This window comes from Melanerpes formicivorus, unplaced genomic scaffold (assembly GCF_026170545.1).
Source record: "Melanerpes formicivorus ecotype bairdi unplaced genomic scaffold, bMelFor1.0.p_v2 SCAF_121, whole genome shotgun sequence".
Lineage (NCBI taxonomy): Eukaryota > Metazoa > Chordata > Aves > Piciformes > Picidae > Melanerpes > Melanerpes formicivorus.
Window position 1 is genome coordinate 350,181 of NW_027142473.1, and position 22,782 is coordinate 372,962.

At 56.5% G+C, this 22,782-nt stretch overlaps 1 protein-coding gene and 1 non-coding gene across 3 annotated transcripts; both read left to right on the forward strand.

Moving 5' to 3' along the window:
• The first annotated feature begins 121 nt into the window (after nucleotides 1-121).
• Nucleotides 122-21,021, forward strand: PTCD3 (pentatricopeptide repeat domain 3). 2 transcript variants are annotated; one of them, XM_068167683.1, is made up of 24 exons: nucleotides 122-210; nucleotides 1,149-1,198; nucleotides 2,532-2,571; nucleotides 3,273-3,318; nucleotides 3,975-4,043; nucleotides 4,706-4,810; nucleotides 5,208-5,331; nucleotides 6,346-6,464; nucleotides 7,129-7,202; nucleotides 7,486-7,573; nucleotides 7,656-7,716; nucleotides 7,969-8,051; nucleotides 8,618-8,762; nucleotides 9,673-9,723; nucleotides 11,143-11,226; nucleotides 13,822-13,850; nucleotides 14,214-14,317; nucleotides 15,304-15,382; nucleotides 15,472-15,562; nucleotides 16,597-16,682; nucleotides 17,587-17,735; nucleotides 18,338-18,379; nucleotides 19,618-19,776; nucleotides 20,378-21,021. In XM_068167683.1, the coding sequence occupies exons 1-24, from the start codon at nucleotides 131-133 to the stop codon at nucleotides 20,430-20,432; spliced, it is 2,013 nt and encodes a 670-aa protein (XP_068023784.1). In that variant the 5' UTR covers nucleotides 122-130; the 3' UTR covers nucleotides 20,433-21,021. The 2 variants fall into 2 exon arrangements, with proteins under 2 accessions (XP_068023784.1, XP_068023785.1); XM_068167684.1 differs by lacking the exon at nucleotides 3,975-4,043.
• Nucleotides 7,759-7,896, forward strand: LOC137456351 (small nucleolar RNA SNORD94). Its single transcript, XR_010991013.1, has one exon. It is a non-coding gene; the product is annotated as a small nucleolar RNA SNORD94 (small nucleolar RNA).
• Nucleotides 21,022-22,782: the final 1,761 nt, after the last annotated feature.

Sequence of the window (22,782 nt, forward strand, 5' to 3'; positions counted from 1 at the left end):
TTTCCCGGCCTGCACCGCGCCGGGGCCCACCGCGCCGGGGCCCTGTCGGCTCCGCCCCCTTTCCCGGCCTGCACCGCGCCGGGGCCATGGCGGCTCCGCCCCTTTTCCCGGCCTGCACCGCGCCGGGGCCATGGCGGCACGGCTGGCGGGAGGCGGCTGGCGGCGAGCGTTGCTGCTGCGCAGGCCGTGTTGCCTCGCGGGCGGGAGGCGGTAAGGCTCTGCCGCAGCAGAGGGAAGAGGGCCCGGGGCGGTGGCAGGTGGAGGAACCGAGGCGGGACAGGCCGCGCAGGGCCGCTGCTGCGTGCTCCGTGCTCGGCGCATGCGGCCGGGCCGCTGGTGGGGGCAATAGCGGGGCGGGGAGCGGAGCGGAGCGTCGCTTCTGGGGCTTTTCCCTGCTTTTGGTGCGCTCACAGGGTCGGAGCTGTACCAGGGGTGCGTTTGGGCTGTGAGGTGTTTTCTAGAGCTGGATCTCACGAGAAAGCCGATCAGAGAATCCCGGAGCCTGACCCCTGCCCAGCGCTGCTAGGTCGCCACTACCCCATGGCCCTCAGCACCACGGCTCTGCGGCCTTTGTAAAGCTCCAGGGTGGTGATGTCCCTGGGCAGCCTGTTCCAGGGCTCGACAGCCTTTTCAGCCCTTTTTATGAACATCCACTGTAAACACCCCCTGGCACAACTCGATGGTGTTTCCTCTTGTCCAATTGCTTCTTCCTTGGAAGAAGAGACTGACCTCCACCTCTCTCCACCCTCCTTGCAGGAATTTGGAGAAGGTTTCCCCCTCAGCCTCCTTTTCTTCAGGCTGAACAACTCCAGGTCCCTCAGCTGCTCCTTACAAGATTCATGCTCTAGACCCTGCACCAGCTTTGTTGCCCTTCTCTGGACATGCTCTAAGGGCACCTCAATATCCTTCTTGGAGTAAGGAGCCCAAAACTAACACCAGGATTCAAGGTGTCCTCTCCAGTGCTGAGAACAGAGGCACAGTCACTTCCCTGAGCAGCTGCCCACACTGTTTTGGGGGTGGGGTGAAGAGGGGAGGTTATTTTTGGGGTATGCCTCACGTGGAAAGGTTCTGCTCCACAGGGTGCTCTGAGCAAAATAGACTTTCCACCTGGAATGGTAACATCATGACCCCACACCTCTGCTTTGTAGATGCTCCTCCAGTAGTGCAGCTCTTGGGAAGACTGTGGCCACTTCAGAAGGTAAGATGTCTTACTCATCTCTTGCCTTTGTTTTTTCTACTCTCCAAACAACAGAGTGTGTCAGGAGATAAGACAGGGATGCTCTCTTTCCCTTTCTTGGGTTTTCTTTCTTCCCATTTTGATTGTGCAGGGATTTCCTGGTGTGGTTGCCTTCACCTCCCAACAGCTCTGTGCTCTCAGAGCATGAATTGAGTGAGTCAGTTCCATCAGCTCTCCAGTTGCTCCTTGAAATGGAATAAACTGCACAAGAAAAAGAAGTTTTCCTCCTTGATCCTGAGAGTTTCCTTCATGTTCTCACTTCTGCCCTGTACTGCTTAACACTGTTTCTCCTGGGAGCTGTGTGAGCTGGGGTGCTGACAGCTGTGCTGCACATGGGAGCAGGCTCCTGCCACTTGGTAACAGCTCACAAAGCATCAGCACATGGGCAGTGCCTCTGCAGACCCTGCCTCTGGGGGCTGCAGTCAGGGGTCCCACATGCCCCTCTGTGAAGGAGTTTCCTGAGATACTTTACTGACAGCTTCTAGCTTTTGCTCTTGTCTTTATCCTCTCTGAGCAGGCTGATCCTTGCAGTGGAATGAGTGGAGCAGCTGCTGTCAGAGCAGGACCTTGAGAGGGCAGTTTGCTGTGGTGGTCAGGCAGGCTGAGCTGGAGGAGCCAAATGGGCAAAGAGGGTAGACTTGGAGCTAGAGGACTGAGAGTAGGAAAGCAGCACCAGAACAAGAGGACACAGTCTCAGGCTGCGCCAGGGGAGGTTCAGGCTGGAGGTCAGGAGGAAGTTCTACACAGAGAGAGTGATTGCCCATTGGGATGTGCTGCCCAGGGAGGTGGTGGAGTCCCCATCCCTGGAGGTGTTCAGGAGGAGACTTGACAGGGTGCTTGGTGCCATGGGTTAGTTGATTAGGTGGTGCTGGATGATAGGTTGGACAGGATGATCTTGAAGGTCTCTTCCAACCTGGTCTGTTCTGTTCTCTTCTAAGTGAAGTCTCATTTTTATAACAAAAGATTTTCAAGTAAACTACAAAGAGCAGGGGAATGGGAAGGGTTGGGGTGAGAAGGAGGGCAAGGAGGATTGAAGAAGCTTGGCTGGGTAAGTGGGTACCGTGCCTGGGACATCTGTGTGCCCCAGGGCCCTGCTCCTGTCTTGTCACAAGACACTTAAGCTCCCCACCAGTCTTTGCTATTATTACTGCAATAAACTGTGGCCTACATTAGGTGATGGTTTTAAATTCCTTGCTTTAGTACTTTGAGCTGGATCAGCTTGAATGATCCATTGTCATCAGGTGAGGATCTGCTGGGCAGCTGTTTGATACCATTCCTGATCTTGTTCCTCTAGTTGCTCCAGAAGAGATTGTGCTCCCCCGGAAGAAAACCTGGTGAGTGCTCACTGTTGGAGTAGGTATCTCACTTGGAAGACAGTCATTGTGAGACAGCTGTCTCTCATCTGAGAGAGAGGAAAAAGGCATCAGGTTGTCTTACTCCTGGATTTAGTGTCCCACTAGAGCCCTGGGAATGTTCTTGACTCCCCTCTGCAGACTCTGGACCTTTCCTTGAAAGCAGCTCTCAGGGCTGCAGTGAGAGCACCTGGACACTTTCACTGGCCTTTGCTTGCTTGAAACACAGCCAAAGTCTGAGGCATCCCAGGCACAGGAGTCCTGGGCAATCTAGTTTGGTTTTCTTTGGGTTTTTTTAGCTCCCAAGCTTTGGAGAGGAGCTCCTGAATCCACCCCTCAGAGATGGGAGGCTCTGAGAAGCATTCCAGGTCATCCTTGCTGTGTCTCTTCTGCGTGGCCTTCCTTTGGTAATGCAGAGTAAGGGCAGGAGTGGTAGCAGGAAGCACACCTCCTCTTCTGGCTGTCCTCATTTCCCCACTCTCTGTGGTGGTTCCAGGGCTGACCATTTTTGCAGCTGGGTTTTCCCTCCTGCTGCACAAAGTGATGTTTTCTAAGCCCAGCAAGATGGTATTTTCTAGAGCTGCAAATGCCTGCAGGATAACCCTGTGCCTGCCCTGCATGCAGTGTAATGCATAGCACTGGAAACTGCAGGCAGGTACTCATGAGAGCTGATTTCTCTTTAGGGATAAGCTGGCAGTTCTGCAGACCTTGGCTTCTACTGTGAGAAGGGTGAGTAGCTGCCTTGAGCAAGGCAATAGCTCCAGCTGCCCATCTGGTGCAGCAGCCTTTGGCTCTGCAGCCTCTCTTGCTTTGGCCTCAGATGCAAGGTGAAGCTTTCACATGCAGTTCTTGGGGGTTTCTCCCTTTTGCTGTGCCCATAAAGCCTCATTTCAGGGCTGAGAGAGCTGCAGCTACCAGGGACAGCTTTTTCTGACATCAGGATCCTTTACCAGGTCAGCTTCCCAGTCCAGACTGCCACCTCTTGCTTTCAGGCCCTGCAAAGAGCAACAGCTGTCTGCTCTTGCTAGGCCAGACCTGTAAGTGCTGCAGTGCCATTCTTTAATCCTCTCTCTCCTGAGCTCTGAAAAGTAAATCCAGTGCTACAAGCCCCCTCAGCTCCCCCAAGCCCCAAGCAGCTGGGGTCCTGCTTGCTTTTCAGGGCCATTATTGCTTGCTGTGTCACAGGAGGGACTCATCTGTTGTCACCCTGGTAGCCTCTGTGTGTAGAATAGAAATGCTTTTTAAGAGCTGTTCCAAGCAGGCTAAACCCTTTCGACTGAGATGGGCATCAGGTGGTGGCTGTGATGTTCATTGTGCCTTCCCTCCCCTGAGGCAGTGTGGTCTGCCTGTGTAAACATGCCCATCCTGGCTTCTCCTTTCTGCAGGACCCTACTGCTGCTCATTACATGTTCCAGGATGACCCTTTCCTTATGCCACGAAACACAGCCAGTTCTGTAAGTGTTCCCATTCAAACCCTTGATGGCTTCCCACCCCCTTCTCGTTGTTTAGCCTAGGAATCACAGCCTCAATTTCAATCCCTACAGGAAATGAAGTGTCAGATGTGCTTCAGAGCTGTCTGCCCTCTGCATTCCTGAATTCATGATGTCTGTAACATCTCTCTGGGCAAATCCACCCTGCACACAAGGGTTGTGCCTTTGTGCCCTGTAGGGAGGGACCTTCCAGCTCAGTTCACAGTCCTGCAGGGCAGGGGCTCCCCTGCTGAGGGGTTGGGTTATCCAGGTCCTTATAACAGCTCCCAACAGCAATTGCCTAGGTGAGCACTCAGCCTGGTGAAGCTGTGTCTGTGTGCCTTGGGTTCCTCTGGAGGGAAGGAAGGGGAAGCATGTGATGCTCTTGGGAATGACAGGGAGAGGAGCCTCTGAGTGTAGTCGCTGTTTGTAAGAGAGATGCCTCTGAGCCTGAGGTAGCAGCGCAGCACTTCAGAGCCCTGGCACGACAGGTTCATTTCAAGAGCAAACATTCCCACTTTGGCACCACTAGCAGAAGGTTCACCTGGCCTGTTGTCTCACTCAGCTGATGCCAGCAGCACGCTCAGTGCTGGGGAAGATGTCTTTCCTCACCCTGTTTGTCCATCTCTCCCCTCTGTGCCCCGCAGCGGCTGTTTGCGCTGTCCAAGGAGTCTGGGAGGAACGCTGCAAGATACATCATTCAACACTTCCCTCAGTATTTTGACAAGACTTTTGCAGAGCCCAATGTACCAGTAAGCTCTCGGGGTTCCATTTTAATTCCATGTATGCTTTGTCAGGTGGTGAAATCAGCTGCCAGGCTGCTCCCAAAGTGCCCTAACAGGACCACTGTGGCAACGCCTGCAGACAGCCATGAGAGCAGTGCTCTGTTTCCTTTGTGCTTCTGGAGCAAACACTTTCCCTAGGGAATTCACTACCCTAGCAACTTCTTTAGATGAAAGTAAGAACAGAAATGTTGAAGCACTGGCTTCCCAACACAAGAGTGGGAAGTGGGGGGGTGGTCCTTCATCACCAGAAGTAGTGCTGCTGTTGGGGTGGGAGGCTGTCCAAGCAGTGCCCAGGGTGGCTGGTGTTGCAGCAGTGGTTTGGAGAAGATTGGAGCTCGTGGCTAACTGGCAGTCTTTGTTCCAGTGCTTGATGCCAGAGACTCGTACACCTCAGATTGAAGGAGTGAGTGAGGAAGCTCTAAAAGAGCACATCTGCCTCAGAAGGGTGAAGGAGTCTGTGGACCTGTTTGATCAGCTTGTACAAGCAGGTATGTGGTCACCTGCAGATTCTGTGGTGGAGCTCCACTGAAACTCTGCCAAAAATATTTCAGTAGCTGCCACAGGCTATGGAGACAATTTCTAACTGTCTTTCACAACTGGCTCTGGTCTGTGGAGGTGATTGTCCAGAGTTACTGGGCCCTGCTCAGCAGTGCTTGCCTGGTGACACAGAAAGCAGATTGGGATATCAAACAGCAGCCAGTACAGTACTGAGATAATTTCTTGTGTTCCAGAGCAGGACTGTAATGCAGTAGGGCCTGGGGTGGGCAAATGCTGGGTGACTGAGTGATAGCATTCTGCTCTCTGCCCCACCCCTGCAGCACATTGGTGTAAGCTACAGTGGTGCTGAGCACTTTGCTGCTGTGTTGGACTGGTGTCACCTAGCAGCTGAGTGCCCTGCTGTGAGCCTGCTCTCAAGAAATGCTGAGTGTTTCTCAGCTCTTCCTTATTTTGGGCCTTATCTCTGTCATGGGTGGCTGAGGAGGAGGCAAAAGGAACCTGTAACTGCCACAGCCTCTGACAGAGGAGAACATCCTGGGAGGATGAGACTTGCATCTGCTACAAGGTGGAAAGGATATGAGTCCATCATAGAGTTGTTTTATTTACTTGGTTTGAAATCTGTCTCACAAAGTGACACACACACACCCTTCACAGCAGGGTGTATCCTAGGGGTGGTCATGAAGAGCACTGTAAGTTTCTGATGCTGTGTTGGGCTTGTGAGGCTTCACAGCTTTGGCTGCCAGCTGCCACTTCCCTTTCCTCTTGATCAGGGAAACTCTATGCTTTCAGTGGCTTCAGCAGAACAGATCCTCCAGTTCAGTGCTGAATTGTCTCCTGCTCTGACTGGGCCTGTGGGAGCTGTAGGGTTGGTGGCTGGCTGGAGCACTGCTGTGCTGGAGGAGAGCACAGTGGCCTAAGCAGGTGTTCAGCAGCTCTCCAATACAGCTGTAGGCTGGTGTGTTCCTGCTTGGTCTGCAGCTGATCTACATCCTCATTTCCCACAGGCACTCCTGTATCTCTGGAGACCACAAACAGCCTTCTGGATTTGTTATGCTTCTATGGAGATGGAGAATCTACCCTGGGAAAAGAGGAAGAAGAAAAAGAGGATTCAGAAGAAGCAGAGGTATGACAAACATGTTGCTCTTTGGTTCTTTGATGCATGCTGAGAGCATGTGAAGCTGGTGCCAGGATAAGCGAGGGGAGTCAGCTTCAGTCAACAGTCCCTGGAGAGGTGGCACTTACAACAATCCTGTGACCTGCTATAAAGCTGAACTTAGCAGCTGGAAGCCTGTCTTTGCTTAGTTGTGCTGAGCTGTGTTTCAGTAATTTCTCACTGCCAGCCTTGTTTCTATGCTTGCCTGCAAGTCCAGATGAGCTTCACTGTACCATCAGCTGCTTCGTTTTCTGCCAGTCTAAAGCAGAGATTGCAGTGCTCCCCTGTGCCCTCTTGGGCATCAGGTCACAGGGTGCAGTAGCAAACATGTCACACAGTGCTTGGCCCTGGGAAGGCTTTGGAGAAAGTGCTTTGCAAAGTATTTGCTGTGGTGCAGTGGTTCCCCCAGCTCCACAGGCAGAGGATCCCCTTGTTAGTGTGTCTCATGACATCACCAGCGCTCCTGATCCGCTTACTGACTCCTGGATGGTGTCTAGGAGTTTGAACCCAAGCCCTTGGAAAGTGCCTTTGCTAGCACAGAAATGGCTGCTGAACTTCTGTGGTGTTACCAAATCATGTCTTAGGATGTTTAACCATAACTTTGAGAAACCTGCTTCTACCAAAATTCCTCCAGGGGAATGCATCAGAGCAGAAGGCTCCCAAGAGGCAGCTCCAGAGAGGGTCGCAGCCGGCCGGGACTAGGTGGAGGTACGTAGCTGGCACTCCTGGGAGCAGCACGCTGCACATGCAGTGCTGTGGCAAACCAGACCTACAGGCCTTACTAGGAGCCCCTGCATGCAGCTGTTGCTTGTGAAATACCTCTGTGCTGGCTGCTCTCTTAGGGAGTGGCTGGCCATGGAGTATGTGGTGGTAGAACACCTGAGTGTCAGCCCTGGGGAGCAGAGCCCATGCTGTGCTCGCGCCTTGGGTCCTTTTCCTGAAGGTCTCTTCCACTAAGTTTTGTGACCTTCAGCTTGTCCCTTGGTTCTAGGGAGAACAACAGTGCTGAGAGGATCTTTAAGATCATGCCTGAGAGGAATGCCCACTCCTACTGCACCATGATCCGAGGGATGGTGAAGGTAAGACTGTGCCGTGGGGCCGCAGGGTGCCCTCGGCTCCTGCCGTCTCGCAGGCTCAGGGATCGCTTTGCTGTTGTTGCAGCACGGGGCTCCTGCCAAGGCCTATGACATGTACATGGACTTGCTGAATGAAAGACACAAGGGTGAGTGTTGCTCTGGGCCGCGTTCCTCTGGTGTGGCTGTGGAAGGCAGTGATGATTGGCGCAGGGGTACGGACCTCAGCTGCATCATGGGAGCTGAGTGCGGGCCGTGCGCGGCGCAGCTGGCGCGTGGCCGGCTGGCGGCGGCAGCTCCGCACGAGACTTTGCCAGAAGCTGAGCCTTGCCAGGACCAGCTGCCCTGTGCAGGGGCTTGCAGTTCCAGTCAGTTCCAGTCCCTTCTCTTGCCCTTCCCAGCCGATGTGCACACCTTCAACGCCCTGATTGCAGCGGTCCCGCGTCTGAAGGACAGGTTCCTGGAGAGATGGGAGCTGGCCAAGGTAAGGAGGTGCAGAGCAAGAGAGGTGGGGAAGGGGCAGGCTGTAGGGGCTGCAGCTGTCAGGGTACTACAGAGTAGAGCTTTGTAGGAAGGTTAATGTTGGGTGCAAAGGAAGTGCACCAGCTTACACAGACTGCTGAGGAGTGGGGAACCTGCTGTGTCCCACCCACCCCTGCAGAGGGAGAATGGACCTGAGCCAAGGACTGCTCAGACAGGCAGTACATGGGAGGCTATGCTGGGAGAGAAACCCAAACCACTTCAGAAACAATTCTGTGTGTTGTAATTCCTGGTGGTGATAGAAAGGGAGTCGCTGGGGGGAAGGTTAGAGGCTCCACCTCCATCAGTAAGGAGAAATATATAGAGATGGAAAAGTGTCTGTGGGCTTCTAGACACAGTTCTGATCAGATGGCATTTTGTAGCCCAGGGGTTTGTTGGTGCAACTGAAGATTGGATAGGATGCCCTCAGTCACTTGCAGGGGGTGAGAAGGATTAGGCTGAGGAGATGCATCTGTGAAAACTAGGCTGTGATCCTTGGGTGTGAAGCACTAAGTAAGAGTTTTCTTTAAGGTCTTCCTGAACCACATGGTTCAACAGGGAGTGCAGCCAAACCTGCTGACTTTCAATGCTCTGCTGAAGACTCTGAGAAGATGTGGTGGTGTGGGCAGGAGTATGTCCTTGCTGGTAATAAAGGAAATGGAGGCACTGGATATAGGTAAGAGAGCCAGAGTGGCTGTTGTGTTCCAGGGCTGTCTCCAGACCAGCTAGCTTGGAGCTGAGCAGCAAACAAACACCACTGTGATCCCTACTTGAAGGGCAGAAATCTGGGGCCTGTGGCAGGAAGCATTTCTCACTCTCAGCTTCAGTTTGTTTCCTTTTGCAAGAAAAGTGAGAGAGAAAACTGCTGAAGAGCTGAGCTGTGGCTGCTCAGCAAGCCAGTGGCTGTGGATTTCAGGCTGAGCCATCATTCTCAGTTCTGGGTCAGTGCTGATGGTTGGGCAGAGTCTAGTGGGTGGGCTTTGCCCCTTAGCTCAAGTAAGAAAGCAAGTTGGTGCTGCAGTCTCTTCTGTCAGGAGCAGGTTTCTCCTATGTTCTTACCAGGGGGAAACATTTGCTTTTCACCTCTAGCTGCTTGAGGAGCTGTGAGTGTGTGCAGTGGGGAAGTGTCCCCTCACTCACAGGCTTGCTCAGCTGGCTCCTCCCTGGAGCACTGCAGTAGAGGTAGTGAGCAGCAGGAGTATGCTTGCAGCACTCAGCTGGCTCTTGGCCAGTTCTGCACCCACACCTCAGACTGCAAAAGGCTTTTGATCTGAGAGATGGTTTTTGATGTCAAACACACACTGCAAACCCAGGGAATACCTGCACAGCTGAGTCGGTGTCTTGTTGAGTGTTTGTGAAGCTGGGGATGCAGTGTTTCTGCTCTCAGTTTAGAGCAGGGGTGTGGTTGCTCACCTCGCTGCAGGGGGATGCTCCAGCTGCTGTCCACCCTTCCAGCTGCAGTGTGTGCCCATGAGGATGGACAGGGAGAGGAGTCAGTCTAAGCCTGCTGTCCAGCTGGAAGGGCTGCAGACTGGCATAAAGCCAGCCCAGGATGTCAGAGTGACCTCAGTCCGTTTGCTTTCCAGAGCCCAGCCTGGCCACCTACGATCACCTGCTGGCCGTGTTCTACAGAGGCGGTAGGTGCAGTGCCAGCTCGGGCCACAGCTGCTCTGCAGCCTGCCCCAGAGCCCCTGCTTTATGGAGTGAGGCAGCCCCTCTGCATGCAGCCCTCGTGCTACCTGTGCAGTTTGATTCTGCCTGGCTGAAGGTGAAGCTCCTGGGGATCACAGCCTCTTACAGGAGAGAAAAGCCCTTGGGTTTTGAGAATGGGCAGGGAAGCAGGCTTCCTTTCCATTCGTGGTCACCACTTGGTGAAGCTAAAGAGCAGGTGCTGCTGGGGCTCTGTGGAGGCTGGATCTGACCACAAGGTGCCCGATGGCCAAGCGCTCGGAAGGAACTGCAGAGCTGCTGGGTTTTGCACCAGCTCCGTGCATCAGGGCTGCCTAGGGACAGAGCTGTGTTAGAGCACAGAGCCCAGCTGCTGGAGGCCCTGCAGCCAAAGCTCTGTGGGCATGGGGAGAGAATGGGCACAGCAGTGACAGCTGCAGTCCCTCCCTGCTGCTGAGTGTGGAGGAGCTGCCTAGAGCCTGGCCCCGGCGCGGCCTGGCCCTGGCGCAGCCTGACCCTGGCGCAGCCTGGCACGGCCTGGCCCCGGCGCAGCCTGACCCTGGCGCAGCCTGGCACGGCCTGGCCCCGGCGCAGCCTGACCCTGGCGCAGCCTGGCACGGCCTGGCCCCGGCACAGCCTGACCCTGGCGCAGCCTGGCACGGCCTGGCCCCGGCGCAGCCTGACCCTGGCGCAGCCTGGCACGGCCTGGCCCCGGCGCAGCCTGACCCTGGCGCAGCCTGGCACAGCCTGGCCCTGGCGCAGCCTGGCACAGCCTGGCCCTGGCGCAGCCTGGCACAGCCTGGCCCCAGCACGGCCTGACCCCGGCACGGCCTGGTGTGGCCTGACCCTGGCACAGCCTGGCACTGCCTGGCCCCGGCACGGCCTGGCCCTGGCGCAGCCTGGCGCAGCCTGACCCTGGCACAGCCTGACCCTGGAACAGCCCGGCACGGCCTGGCCCCGGCACAGCCTGGCACGGCCTGGCCCCGGCACGGCCTGGCCCCGGCACGGCCTGGCCCCGGCACGGCCTGGCCCCGGCACGGCCTGGCCCCGGCACGGCCTGCTGGTTTTTCTCTTTGTTTTTTTTCCCCTTTTCAACGTTGTTTATGAAAGGCTTTGCCTTTCCCAGTGCAGGCTTCTCACAGCCAGGCTGCCAGGCCTCCTGGGCTCCTTGCTAGGAAGTCCCTTGATATGTCTGGCCCTGCCCTCCTCCAGAGCGGCTGCCTGGCAAGAGCGAGGCAAGTCTGGGAGCCATAAGGCTGCAGCTGGTGCAGACCCCACGAGAATCACCACGCTGCTTGTTTCGGGGTCCACATGCAACCTGCAGACTCCTTACTGACAAAGGGCTTGACCCAGCTGAAGTGTGACGTTGTTGTCCGTTTGTCCTGCAGGTCAGCTGCCCTCCTCAGGCATCATCTGTGAGGTGCTGGATGATGTGGAGCACAGGAGCTTCGCTGCACAGGACCCCGACGACGGTAGGGCCTGGGCTGCAGGCAGCCTGCCGGGGGCATGGGCCTGGGCTGCAGGCAGCCTGCCAGGGGCATGGGCCTGGGCTGCAGGCAGCCTGCCAGGGGCATGGGTCTGGGCTGCAGGCTGCCTGCAGAGTACATCCTGCCCTCCTGGGAAGGATGCATGCAACGTGCTGGTGTCAGTGCCTTTAGAAACCTGCTGGAGACAAAGGCAGTCTAATTCCAGTGCTGGGAAGTTGTGCTGAGCATAATCCACCCCTGGGGCCAGCAGGTTCCTGTGGCAGTGTGGCTGAGTTCCTGTGCCAGTGCTTCCTGATCCTTTCCAGGAAATTGCAGTGTTTTGGGGCGTTTCATGGAATCAGAGCATTTAGGCTGGAAAAGACCTTTAAGGTCATCACATCCAACCATTAACCTAATGCTGCCAAGTCCACTGCTAAACCATCTCCCTAAGCACCACATCTTCAGCATACCTCCAGGGCTGATGATTCTGCCACCTGCTGGGCAGCTTGTTCCAGTGCTTGGCAAGCCTTTCAGGGAAGAAATTGTTCCTCAGGTCTAACGTAAACCTCTGCTGGCAGAACTTGAGGCTGTTTCCTCTCCTCCTGTCCCTTGCTATTTGAAGAGGAGAGTCCATCCCCCACCTCACTGCAAGCTCCTTCCAGGCAACTGTAGAGAGCAATGAGGTCTCTCCTCAGCCTCAAAGAGGTCTCCCCTCAGCCTCATTTTCTCCAGACTAAACCCCCGCAGCTCCCTCAGCTGCCCCTCACCAGCTCTGTTCTCCAGACCCTTCCCCAGCTTTGTTGCCCTTCTCTGGACCTGCTCCAGCTCCTCAGTGTCCTTGGAGGGCCCCAAAACTGAACCCAGCACTCAAGCTGTGGCCTCCCCAGTGCTGAGCCCAGGGACCCAGGCCCTGCCCTGCCCTGCTGCCCACACCACTGCTGCTCCAGGCTGGGATGCTGATGGCTTTGGCCGCCTGGGCACCCCTTGGCTCATCTTCAGCCAGTTGTTGATCAGCTCTCCCCAGGTCTTTCTCTACTGGGCAGCTTTCCAGGCACTCTCCTGCAGCCTGGAGCACTGCTGGAGTAGTTGTAGCCTAGCCCTTGGCCTTGTGGCACCCTGGCACACTGACCCAGCCCAGCCAGGTCCCTCTGTAGCCTCCCTGCCCTTAAGCAGATCGAGGCTCATGCCCAGCTGCATCTTGTCCCCAGGCTTGCTGAGGGTGCCCTCCTTCCCCTCACTCAGATCACTGATGGAGCAAAGGGCAGATGAAAGGACAGTGGTAGCTTACGTCAGGGCTTCCTGGCAGGGCTGGCTCTGTCCTTGGGAAGAGGCCTGTGAGTTGGCAGAACGTTGCACACGTTCTCCCTGCCTGGCCCTGTGTGTTCCACTGCTCTGCTGTGAGCTGCTGCCAGCAGCCTGGGCAGTGCCCCTGCCCTGCTTGACACTCTTCAGAAATGCCCCTGCTGGCAAAGGCAGTGGTGAACAGCAAGCACATCCAGGCCTCCTCTGAGCTGAATGAGCTTTGTGGAGCAGGGAGGCTGCTCACATTGACTAGCTAAAAGCCCCTTCTCTGAGCAAGGTGTTCTGTCAATGCTTCCTGTCCTTCAGGGTGGTTCCTGCACTCTTGCTGATGGCTTCTGCAGAGTCCAGGCTGGCACAAAACTGAGGCTTCTTTCCTCTGTTTGATGTGAGCTGACTCACCTTCAGCAACCTGAGTTTCCTGCAAGGCCTTTCCTTGGCCCAGAGGATTCTGCAGGCTGTAGTTGAAGTGCCTCCTAAATACCCTAATAACACAGAAATGGTTTGTCCACCTTAAAAGTGTTTAGCTGATGTGTTAGGTCTTGCCAGGGCCAGGTGGGGCCACTGCCCTCTGTGGCTTGGCTTAACTTGCATTCCAGTTTTTCCTACCACGTGGCTCCCCACAACTAGCCACTGCTTCAGGCTGTTATGGCCCCCAGTGCCCCTGCATTTCCTCCAACAAACCAAGCCCACCTGTCCCCAGTTCTGCTCACACAAATGAGCTGAGCTGAGCTGCTGAGGAGGGTAGTTCATGTCCTGCCTCCTGCTGTGGCTTCCTGTGCAGAAGCACAGTGCTTGGCTCCCTGCTGCTGTCAAATGTCAGCCACAGAAACCAGAGCCTCACAGAACAGGAATGAAACTTCTCCAGGGGAGAGCTGTCTGTCCTTGGGCAGCTCTGGGTTGTACTGAGGAGGGGGACAGCCTGCCTGCAAAGCTTTCTGCTGTGTGTGTTCTCTGCCCCTAGAGCTCATAGAGCAGGTGAGTGGTGTGGCTGCCTGGTTGTGCAGCCTGCCTGTGTGTGCTCTCCTGCATCAGACCAGAGTGCAGCTTCTGCAGAAGGCCCAAAGTCAGGCAGCTCAGCTGCAGCAGTGCTTAGTCTCCAGGCACATGGGGGTGTAACTGCCCCCAGAAGGCTGCCTAGCACAACTCAGGCCACACCAAGGTCTCTACACATCGAGTGAAGACTTCTGCTGCACTCTCAGCTTGCTGGCTGTGTCTCACCTGTCCCCAGCAGGCTGGGGCAGAGAGCTGCTGTGTCCCCCTGAAGGTTCAAGCTAACAGATTCCCTCTTCTCCCTTTCAGCCAACTTCTTCACCAATGCAATGCAAGTGGTGAGTACCCTGCCTGCAGCAGCCTGCCTCTCAGCTCCCAAGCCTACCAGGCAAGGTTCAACTCCATCTTCCTCACCTGCCTGTCCCCTCCTCTGACTGTCCTCCATCATTCTGCAGTTCTCTGCTTGCTGCCTCCTGAGCTGGTGCCTTGCATGCCTGTGGCACTCACCTCTTGCTGGTGCTGGGTCCCTGCCTGCTGCACCCCGGCTCCTGCTGCCAGTGCTGCTGCAGGGGTGGCTGCACCTGCAGGGCTCAGCCTGGCCTGGGAAGCTGTGCAGCTCTGTGCTGCCAGCATGTGGCTCTGCACAGGTGTGTGGGGGTGTTCTCAGGGGCTGTGCTGAGTGCTGTGCTGCTGTGCTGCAGTGCTGTGAGCTGAAGGACATCAAGCTGGCCTACAGGCTGAACAAGGCCATGGAGAAGGGAGACAACTGGAGGTTCTTGGACATGGACCGGCTCAACACCTACTGGTGAGTGCAGGGCCCCTTGCCTCCAGCCTCTGCTCTGCTGCCTCACTGCAGGCTGGGATTGCAGCAGCTCATGAGGGTGCTCTGCTGAACATCTCTCTCTGCAGCTGGGGAGCTGGAGCCCTCTTCAGGACAGGGACAGCTTAGGATTGGTTTCCCGTTTGTGGCCTTGCCCAAAGGGAGGTCAGTGCCTTGGAGTAGCAGTCTAGCCAGACCCCCCTCTGGCAGCTGGCAGCTTCTGCAGTCCTGGTGTCCACTTGAGGTGACAGCTTAGGAGGTGACAGCAGAAGGTCTGCAGCCAGACCTAGCTCCCTGCATGGCTTCCCAGACTCATGGGGTGGTTGTGGGAGAGATTTTCAAGGTTGTCTGGTCCAGCCCCCAGCAGGAGAGGTTGCAGTGCAGCAGTGTGCTTGGGCACCAAGCTCCCAGGGAGTTCCACCCCTTGACACTGATGATGGCATCTGACACTGTCACCAAGTGCTGCAGTCACTGAGCAGCCCTGGTCTGAGCAAAAGCCTCTTTAGGGGTTGGAGCTAAGAGTCTCTAGAAATTCTCCTCCACACCAGCTGCTGCTGCAGGGTGGGATGATCCATGGAATGTTACCTTACTGAGCCTGTGCTGGCCTCAAGGGGAATGCATGGGAATCAATTCCTTGGTGCAGAGATGCTTTTCAGAGCCAGGGTGAAGGTCTCAGGCTGGCACTGCAAACTTGCACAAGGGGGAAGGTTCATTTAGTTCACTTCTTAAAGTGGTTCTGAGCTAGAGGCTGTATTTGAGACAGGCTCAGGTACCTCAGGCAGGGAGATGGCCTCTGGGGGAGACTGCAGGATTCATTCTGCCAGTCACCTCCTGCGCCACTGCTGCTGCTCTCCTCGTGCTGTTGCAGCCCTGCAGTACAAGTCTGAGCAGAACACCATCACTTGGTGCTTCTCTGTGGTTTGATCACTCCAGCCATTACTGCATGAGAACATCTCCTCCCCCTCCTCCAGGTCAAAGTTCTTCTCCTTGTTGTGCATGATGGAGCAGATTGATGTTGTGCTGCAGTGGTACAAGGAGATGTCCCCCTCGGTAAGCTGGGCTGGGCTGGGCTGAGTGAGCTGCAGGGCTCTCACCTGCAGAGAGCAGCTCCAGCCACTGAAGCCATCCTCTGCCATCAGCTCTTCTATCCCAGTGCCAAGAACATCCTGGACCTCCTTCAAGCACTGGATGCAGCCAACCACCTGGACATGCTCCCTTCAGTCTGGGAAGGTTGGTGAGAGCCACATGGCCACACAGTCAGTGTGCCAAGTCAGGAGCAGTGCCAAGGGGGCAGCTGGGCAGCTCCCCAGTGCTCAGGGTAGCCATGCTGTGCTGCTCTGACCTGAAGGGGGTTACTGCTTAGGGCAGGGGTGGGGCTGGCTTTGTACAGAAGGGTAGGGGGACAGCACAGACCATTGGGGAGGTCATGGCTGTGTCACAGCCCAACAGCAGTGCCTGGGGAGGCTGAGTGCTCAGCAGAGGGTAGAGCCTCAACCAGCACTGCAGACTGAACTCTTGCCTGCTCTTTGCCTCAAGAACAGGAGACCAGAATGCAGCACACCAAAAATGCTCTGCTGCCAGCCCAGAGTGAGGCTCCTGTGGGGATCCTGGGCAGCACAGTGACAGCACTAGTTGGTAGTCACAATTAAAGCTTTGTGTTCTTGACAGGGTTTCATGAGTAGCATAGCACAGAACTTGCAGTCAGAAGAGCACAGGATTGCTGTGAGCAGAATCAGTGCAGCACAGATTCACAAGTGCCATAGCTCAGAATTCCACAGCACTGCTTAGCTTATGGCTTCTGGTCACCTGCACTCTGCAGGTCAGGTCCAATCTTTGTAATTGGTTTGCTGTGTCAGCATAAAAATCATCACCTGGCCTCAAGGAGCACTGGAGGTGACCCTGGCTGCTGGGGGACCACAAGTCTCAGTGTCCAGCAGTAGTTCAGCTCTGCTGGGACTTGTCACAGCTTCATTTTCTAGGCTGTGATGGGGTCCTCATCACCACCAGGCTGGCCAGGTCTCTGACACCTTGAGGGCTGTTAATGAGGGAGTAGTTGGTGCCCAGGAATCTCAAGGCTGGCAGAGAGGGGAAGAGGAAACCTGTTCAGTTCATGTTGTTGGTGCACAGGACCTGTAGGGCCTGGTAAGGAGGGGAAAGGGAACTAAGAAGGTGACCAGAGAGTGGCTGTTGGCATGGTGCTGCTGCTGCTGCCGCCAGGGGCTGGGAGCAGCAGTCACAGCTGCTGACTGCCTCTCTCTGAACAGACATGAAACAGCTGGGCTTCAGCAGGAGACCAGAGCTGCTGGATGAGCTCCTGTCCTTGATGAGCAGGGATCAGCACCCTCAGGAGGTAAGGGAACTGCTGAGTTTAATCCCAGCCAGCAGCTCCCCCCACACAGCCCATTCCCTCCCCGTGGGGGGGTGGGAAAGACAGAGGCAGCAACCACTGCAGACACAGCAGCAGTGTGACAGGGCTCCAGCCACCCCGGGGGAGCAGGGGCTCAGGAAGGCAAAGGCATCACTCCCAAGGCCCTCCTGTGCCTCCTCTCCCCTCAGCTCTGGGTGCTGACCATGCCACCGTGTCCCAGCTCTGTGCCCTCCCAGCCTGCTTGCTGCTGGGGTGCTGTGAGGAGCAGAAGGGGCCTTGGCTCTGTAGGCTGTGCTCAGCAGCACTGAGATGATCTTCTCAGCACAGATCCAGGGCACAGCCCCACAGGAGCTGCTGTGAGGGATGTGTGTGCCAGCCCCCAGCAGTGCAGGAGCTGAGGGAAGGAGCAGAGATGTCTCCCAGCTGTGCTCAGCATGCAGACTTCAGTGCTGCTCTGCCTTGGTGCTCCAGTGTTTGTGTGCATCTGGGACAGCTTCCCAGGCCTGCTGAGCCCTGCAGTTTGGCTTCAGCCTGGAGAGAAAGCTCAGAACACAGCAGAGAATCACTTCCTAGCAGCTCTTGGAGAGGGAATCCAGCCCATCCAGGCACACCTGGCAGGATCCAGGGGGGTGGCAAGGATGGCATTGGAGGGTTGAGCATTCAGGTCATGTGTGCTGCTGGTGCCTCTGGGTACAGCTGTCCCTGCAGAGCCACCCTGGAGCTTGCCCAGTGGGGACAGTTGGCCTGACAGAAGGGAAGGACTTTTCTGCCAGGAGTTCTCACTGCTGATTCCCACTTGGAACTCCCAGCTGGGGCAGGGAGAGCTGCTCTGGACAGGGGATGTCTGGTGGGAGGCCTGGGCATTAACAGCAGCATCTCTTCACAGATTCAGCTGGCATTTGCCACCTGTGCTGAAGACATCAGAGCTGCCCATGAGCCTGCTGGGAGGGATCAGGCCCCACTACAGTGGACAGGCAGCAGCCTAGGCCATGTGGCTCTGCTGTTCTCCAGGGCTGGGAGAACCCAGGATGCTTGGTAGGTGCCTGGCTGCCTGGAGCTCTGGGCTAGTGCAGAAGTCAGGAGCTGCCTTGGAATGCTAGTGCAGACAAAGGGAGGGGCTCAGCCCCCTGGGGCTGTGGGGCCTCTCCTGTCTTGTCTGCCTCAAAAGTGGCTGGGAAGCTGCTGTAGCAGCTGGCTCAGAGCATCCTGGCAAGGCAGGCTTGGGTGTCCCTGACACACTGCTGACTGCACACAGCTCCCCACCTGTGAACCACTGCAACCCCTTGGAATGCAGACTGCTGGAGAGCTGAAGTGGAGTTTAAGGGAATTTGAATTAGAGTTAGCCCTAATTAGAACTCTAAAGAGGATGTTTTGGGGCTCTCCAGTAGCTAGGCCTCCCTGGCTCTCAGCTTGAGGTCCTGGTTAAAATACCTGTCCTGCAGTTTGAGACTCTGAGCTGTTTCCTGTTAGGTAGAGATACTCTGCACTGATCCATCTGAAAAAGAAGTATCCTGAAAACAGCTCATCCTGGAAAGGGAGCTTGGCCCCAGGGCTCAGCAGGGCCTGCCCCAGAGCTGTGCTGCCTGTGCCCTGTGCTGGGGTTTCTCTGGGGTCATCACTCTTTCCCTTCTGCACAGGAGCATGATGGAGAGGTTCCAGCAGATCAACAGAATTCCCAGGTGAGTACAGCAGTGCTGAGGCTCCCTGCTGCTGGCATCTTGCACTGCTCTGGTGGAACAGTTTGAGTTGGACAGGCCCTTTGGAGGTCATCCAGTCCAGCCCCAGTTCAAGCTGACAGTGGTCTGTATCCCTGCTGCTTTGGAGGCTGTGTCTGTCCCTGGGAGCAGGGCTGGGGCTTTGTTCAGCTGAAACATTCCAAGGCTAGGGAGGGGCTGAGGCTCTGGGACATGGGGACAGTGCCACTGATGACTCAGGCTGAGCAGGGCTCTTGTGAATGTGTTGTTCCTGTGTGCTCAGCAAAGCCAGGATGCTCTCAACCAGGCTCTGGTGTTTCAGGTGCCAGGATAGCTGCAGACTATGTGGAGTCAAGCCCTGAGCCTCTGACACGCTGCTGGGCTACAGCAGGAAGCCTCTCTCTGGCCTGGGGGGGATGCTGTCTGCAGCAGGAGACAGCTGCTGGGGAGCAGCAGTGTGTTTGGTTTGGGGGCTTTAGATCAAGTGAACCATTTAGAGCTTGGGTAGGGGAACACCCTGGGGCACACAGTGCCAGTGCCTGCTGGCAGCACTCTCTGCTTGCCCCGTGCTGCAGACTGCTGCTGCCGTGGCCCAAGGAGGCCTTGGCGCTGCCAGCCACAACAGAGCCCCAGGCTCACTCTGGGGAAGAGGGAAAGGAGAATTCTGAAGTGGTGCTGGAGCTGGTTTGGATGCCAGGGGTGATGGAAAGTGGTTTCCCTGCCCTGGTGGAGCAGTCCCCTGCCTGCCTTCCTCTGCCCAGCTGCCTGCAGCAGCAGCTGCTAACTCTGACTGATTCCCTGCCTGGAAGCAGGGGAGGTGTCTCCAGCAGCTGTCACTGGTGGTGAAGGAGCAGAGCCAGCAGAGGCAGCTGTCAGCAGCTCCCAGTGCCCCAGGGCAGCACAGCAGCCCCTGGCAGTGAGTCCTGTGGCACTGTGGCCTCTGCCAGCTGCCTGCAGGAGGGTCTGGGCCTGAGGTGGGGGTGCAAGGTGGGGAAGGTTACTGAGGGCTGCTGCCCTCTGGTTTGGAGCAAGGAGCAGTGCTGCATTCTGCTAGGACAGGAGGTCCCCAGCACACATGGGCACAGGGTGAGTGCTGAGGGGGAGTTCTTGGCAGGAACAGGATTGGGCTGGTGGAATGATCTGGAAACCTATCACCTCTGAAGCATCTGCTGGTGGTGGCCACCTCCCCATGACCAGGCAGCTCTCTGCCTTTGCTTTTGCAGTGAGCAGGTGATGGATGAGTTCCTGACCTGTGCTAAACAGAGCAACTCTCCAGATGAAGCAGTTAAGCTGGTAAAGCTGGCAGCATCCCTGGGTCTGCCTTCATCCCACAGGCTGAAAAGCAGAACAAAGAAAGAGTTTGAGCTCTCTGAAGAGCAGAGGTAAGCTGAAGCTCCTCCTGTGACTGCCCAGGGGTGCTGCAGACAGGCTGCTGGAGAGGGCAGCAGAGGACCTTTGTGCTGCCTCTGCTTGATTCAGCCCCAGCTGGCCCCTCAGGTGGGGATTCCATTCCCATCCTGGAGGGAAGGTAACCCCTGTGCTGGAGTTAGCCTTACCCACTGCTCCATCTGCCCCAGACCCTTTGCCTAGCTGGGTCTGGCCATGCAGAAGACACCAGGTTGAGGCTAGTGACAGCAGGGAGGTGGGGCAGGGTGGCCCTGCACATGGCTCACAGCTTTTGAGCTTCATGCTCAGTCTTCAGTACCAGGCACCAGGGTTTGTTCCTGAGCTGCTGCAGCCAGGCTCAGCCCAGGGGCCTGGGGGGTCCACACTGTGGAGCCTGTGGCTGCTCCAAGAGTATGAGCAAGCAGGAGTCCAGCCCTGGCAGCTGGCCCAGCACTCTGTGGGCAGCTGCTGGAGGTGGGTGGCTCCCACCACACTGGGTGGACCTGCCCTTGAGGAGCACAGGCACCAGCCAGCCCTTATGCTCTCCTGGGAGGGGCTGGCTCAAGTGCCTGACTGCCGAGTGCTTTGTGCCTGCAGGGAGGCCCTGGAGAGCATCACCGATGGAGACAGCAGCGACAGTGACCAGGAGTAGCTGTCACTGCCCCTTGGAAGCTGGGAGCAGCTCCTGCCCTGCCTGCTGTGGGCAGTGACAGCACTGAGGGGACAGCTTCTGGGAGCTGCTGAGCAGGGCAGAGCCTCCTGCTACAGGAGCTGCTGGGTGAGAGCAAGCTGGAAGCTGTCCTCTATCACCTTGGTGACTTCAAACACACCTGAGCTGTACCAGCACAGCCTTGGCCACCCACAGCAGTCTCCTGCCAGGCAGCTGTGACCTGAGCAGTCCTGGAGGCTGCTCCCCCAGGTACAAGATCTGACAGCCTTGGACCTTCTACAGCATCAGCCTGCTCTGGAGTCAACTCCATCCCAGCTCCAGCACTTCACCTCCAGAATAAACACTGCAGCTGTGCAGCTCAGCCCTCTGCTCTTCCTTCAGCTGCTGCCATTTGTGCAGCTGGAGCTGAGGGCACAGTGGTGACAGGGGCAAGGGCGCCTGGCCTTCGGCAGCCTCAGCTTGCAGAGGAGGCCAGAAGGTTATTCTGAGAGCTGTTTTGAACAGGTCTTGGTGTGGGGAGTATTAAACCACACTCCAGTGGAAAGTGATAAACAAAACCTTGCTGTGTGTGATGTTGCAGCCAGGGGGTGAGGAAAGCAGCCTGGGGGTAAGGCACAGACTGCTGGAATCACTGCAGCTGGCAAACAGCCTTGAGGGCACCCAGCCCAACCTCTGCCCAGGCCAGGGCTGAGCCATGGCCCTCAGCACCACAGCTCTGCCTCAGTGAAACCCTCCAGGGATGGGCATTCAACCACCACCCTGGGCAGCCTGGGCCAGTTGAGAAGCATTTCAGTCAAGAAGTTTCTTCTAGCATCCAGCATCAACCTCTCCTGGGGCACCTTGGTGACCATCTCCTCCCCACTTGTCTCTTAGGAGCAGAAACCATCACCTGCTCCTCCCCAGCCCTGTTCTCCAGACCCCTCCCCACATTTGTTGCCCTTCCCTGGACAGACTCCAGCTCCCTATCCAGTACTGAGTTTGGGAGAGGCAGCAGAAACCCCAGGTGAGTATTGCTCAGGCTGCAGGAGCAGCAGCAGGCTCAAGCTCCAGGGAGTACAGAGGCCTGCTGGCTTCTCTAGGAGCACCTGGGCTAAGCCCTCAGAGCTGTGTAGGAGAAGGGTTGGGTTGGGATGGGTGTGGGATGGGTGTGTGTTGTCTTGAGTCTGGGGCTGTACACCTGATCAGGAGCTGAGAGACAGCACCCAGGACTTGGCTGGATGTGTGGAGAAGTGTTTGAAAAGATTGGGTGTTAGCATTAATCAATTGTATAGAGTCACAGGATCAATGAGGTTGGGAAAGGCCTCAGAGATCAAGTCCAAGCTGTCACCCAACACCTCCTGACAAACATGGCACCAAGTGCCACATCCAATCCCCTCTGGAACACCTCCAGGGATGGGGACTCCACCACCTCCCTGGGCAGCACATTCCAGTGGACAACAACTCTCTGGGAAGAACTTCCTCCTCACCTCCAGCCTGAACCTCCTCTGGTACAGCTTGAGACTGTGTCCTCTTGTTCTGGTGCTGGGGGCCTGGGAGAAGAGACCAACCCCCACCTGGCTACAACCTCCCTTCAGGTAGTTGTTGAGAGTGATAAGGTCACCCCTGAGCCTCCTCCAGGCTAAGCAACCCCAGCTCCCTCAGCCTCCCCTCACAGGGCTGTGCTCCAGACCCCTCCCCAGCTTTGTTGCCCTTCTCTGGGCACCTTCTAGCAACTTAACCTCCTTCCTAAACTGAGGAGCCCAGAACTGGACACAGGACTCAAGGTGTGGCCTAAGCAGTGCTGAGCACAGGGCAGAATGACCTCCCTGCTCCTGCTGGCCTCACTGCTCCTGATCCAGGCCAGGATGCCATTGGCCCTATTGGTCACCTGGGCTTGGCTCGAAGGCATGGCAAGGGAAATGTAAGCAGGGAGTGATAGCTCTGCAGTGGAAACACCCCTGAGTTACCTGCAGCCTCAAACATCTTCGCTTGGAGCTGTCCGTGGAGCCCGTGGCTCACACCACTACACAATGGTGACCTCGAGGTGCTGTTGGTCCTTGGAGAGACCTGCTGGAGGTCCTGAGCCGCGGGGCAGAGCGGCAGCGGCCCCAGTCTAGCACTGAAGCAGCGGCGGAGGAGAGCCCAAATGCACCTCTGGAGCGCGGAGAAGAGCTGAGCCGCGAGGAGCTGACGACTTGTGGCACTGTGGGTCACCAGCTGACCGAGGAAGGGAAGTCTGTAGTGGGGATCTTGACCCAGATTTCCAAGAAAAGAGGCATAGCCTATGATCAAAACAAACTTTGTTTGTTACCTGCCTGGCTGAGAACGTTCGGGAGAGCTGTACTGCGTATAA

Excerpts from the sequence above, each read along its gene's own strand:
- PTCD3 (XM_068167683.1), top strand. The coding sequence starts at position 131 with ATGGCGGCACGGCTGGCGGGAGGCGGCTGGCGGCGAGCGTTGCTGCTG. Across the intron at positions 7,574-7,655 it reads TGATCCGAGGGATGGTGAAG|CACGGGGCTCCTGCCAAGGC; the intron begins GTAAGACTGTGC and ends CTGTTGTTGCAG. Across the intron at positions 18,380-19,617 it reads CAGATCAACAGAATTCCCAG|TGAGCAGGTGATGGATGAGT; the intron begins GTGAGTACAGCA and ends TTGCTTTTGCAG.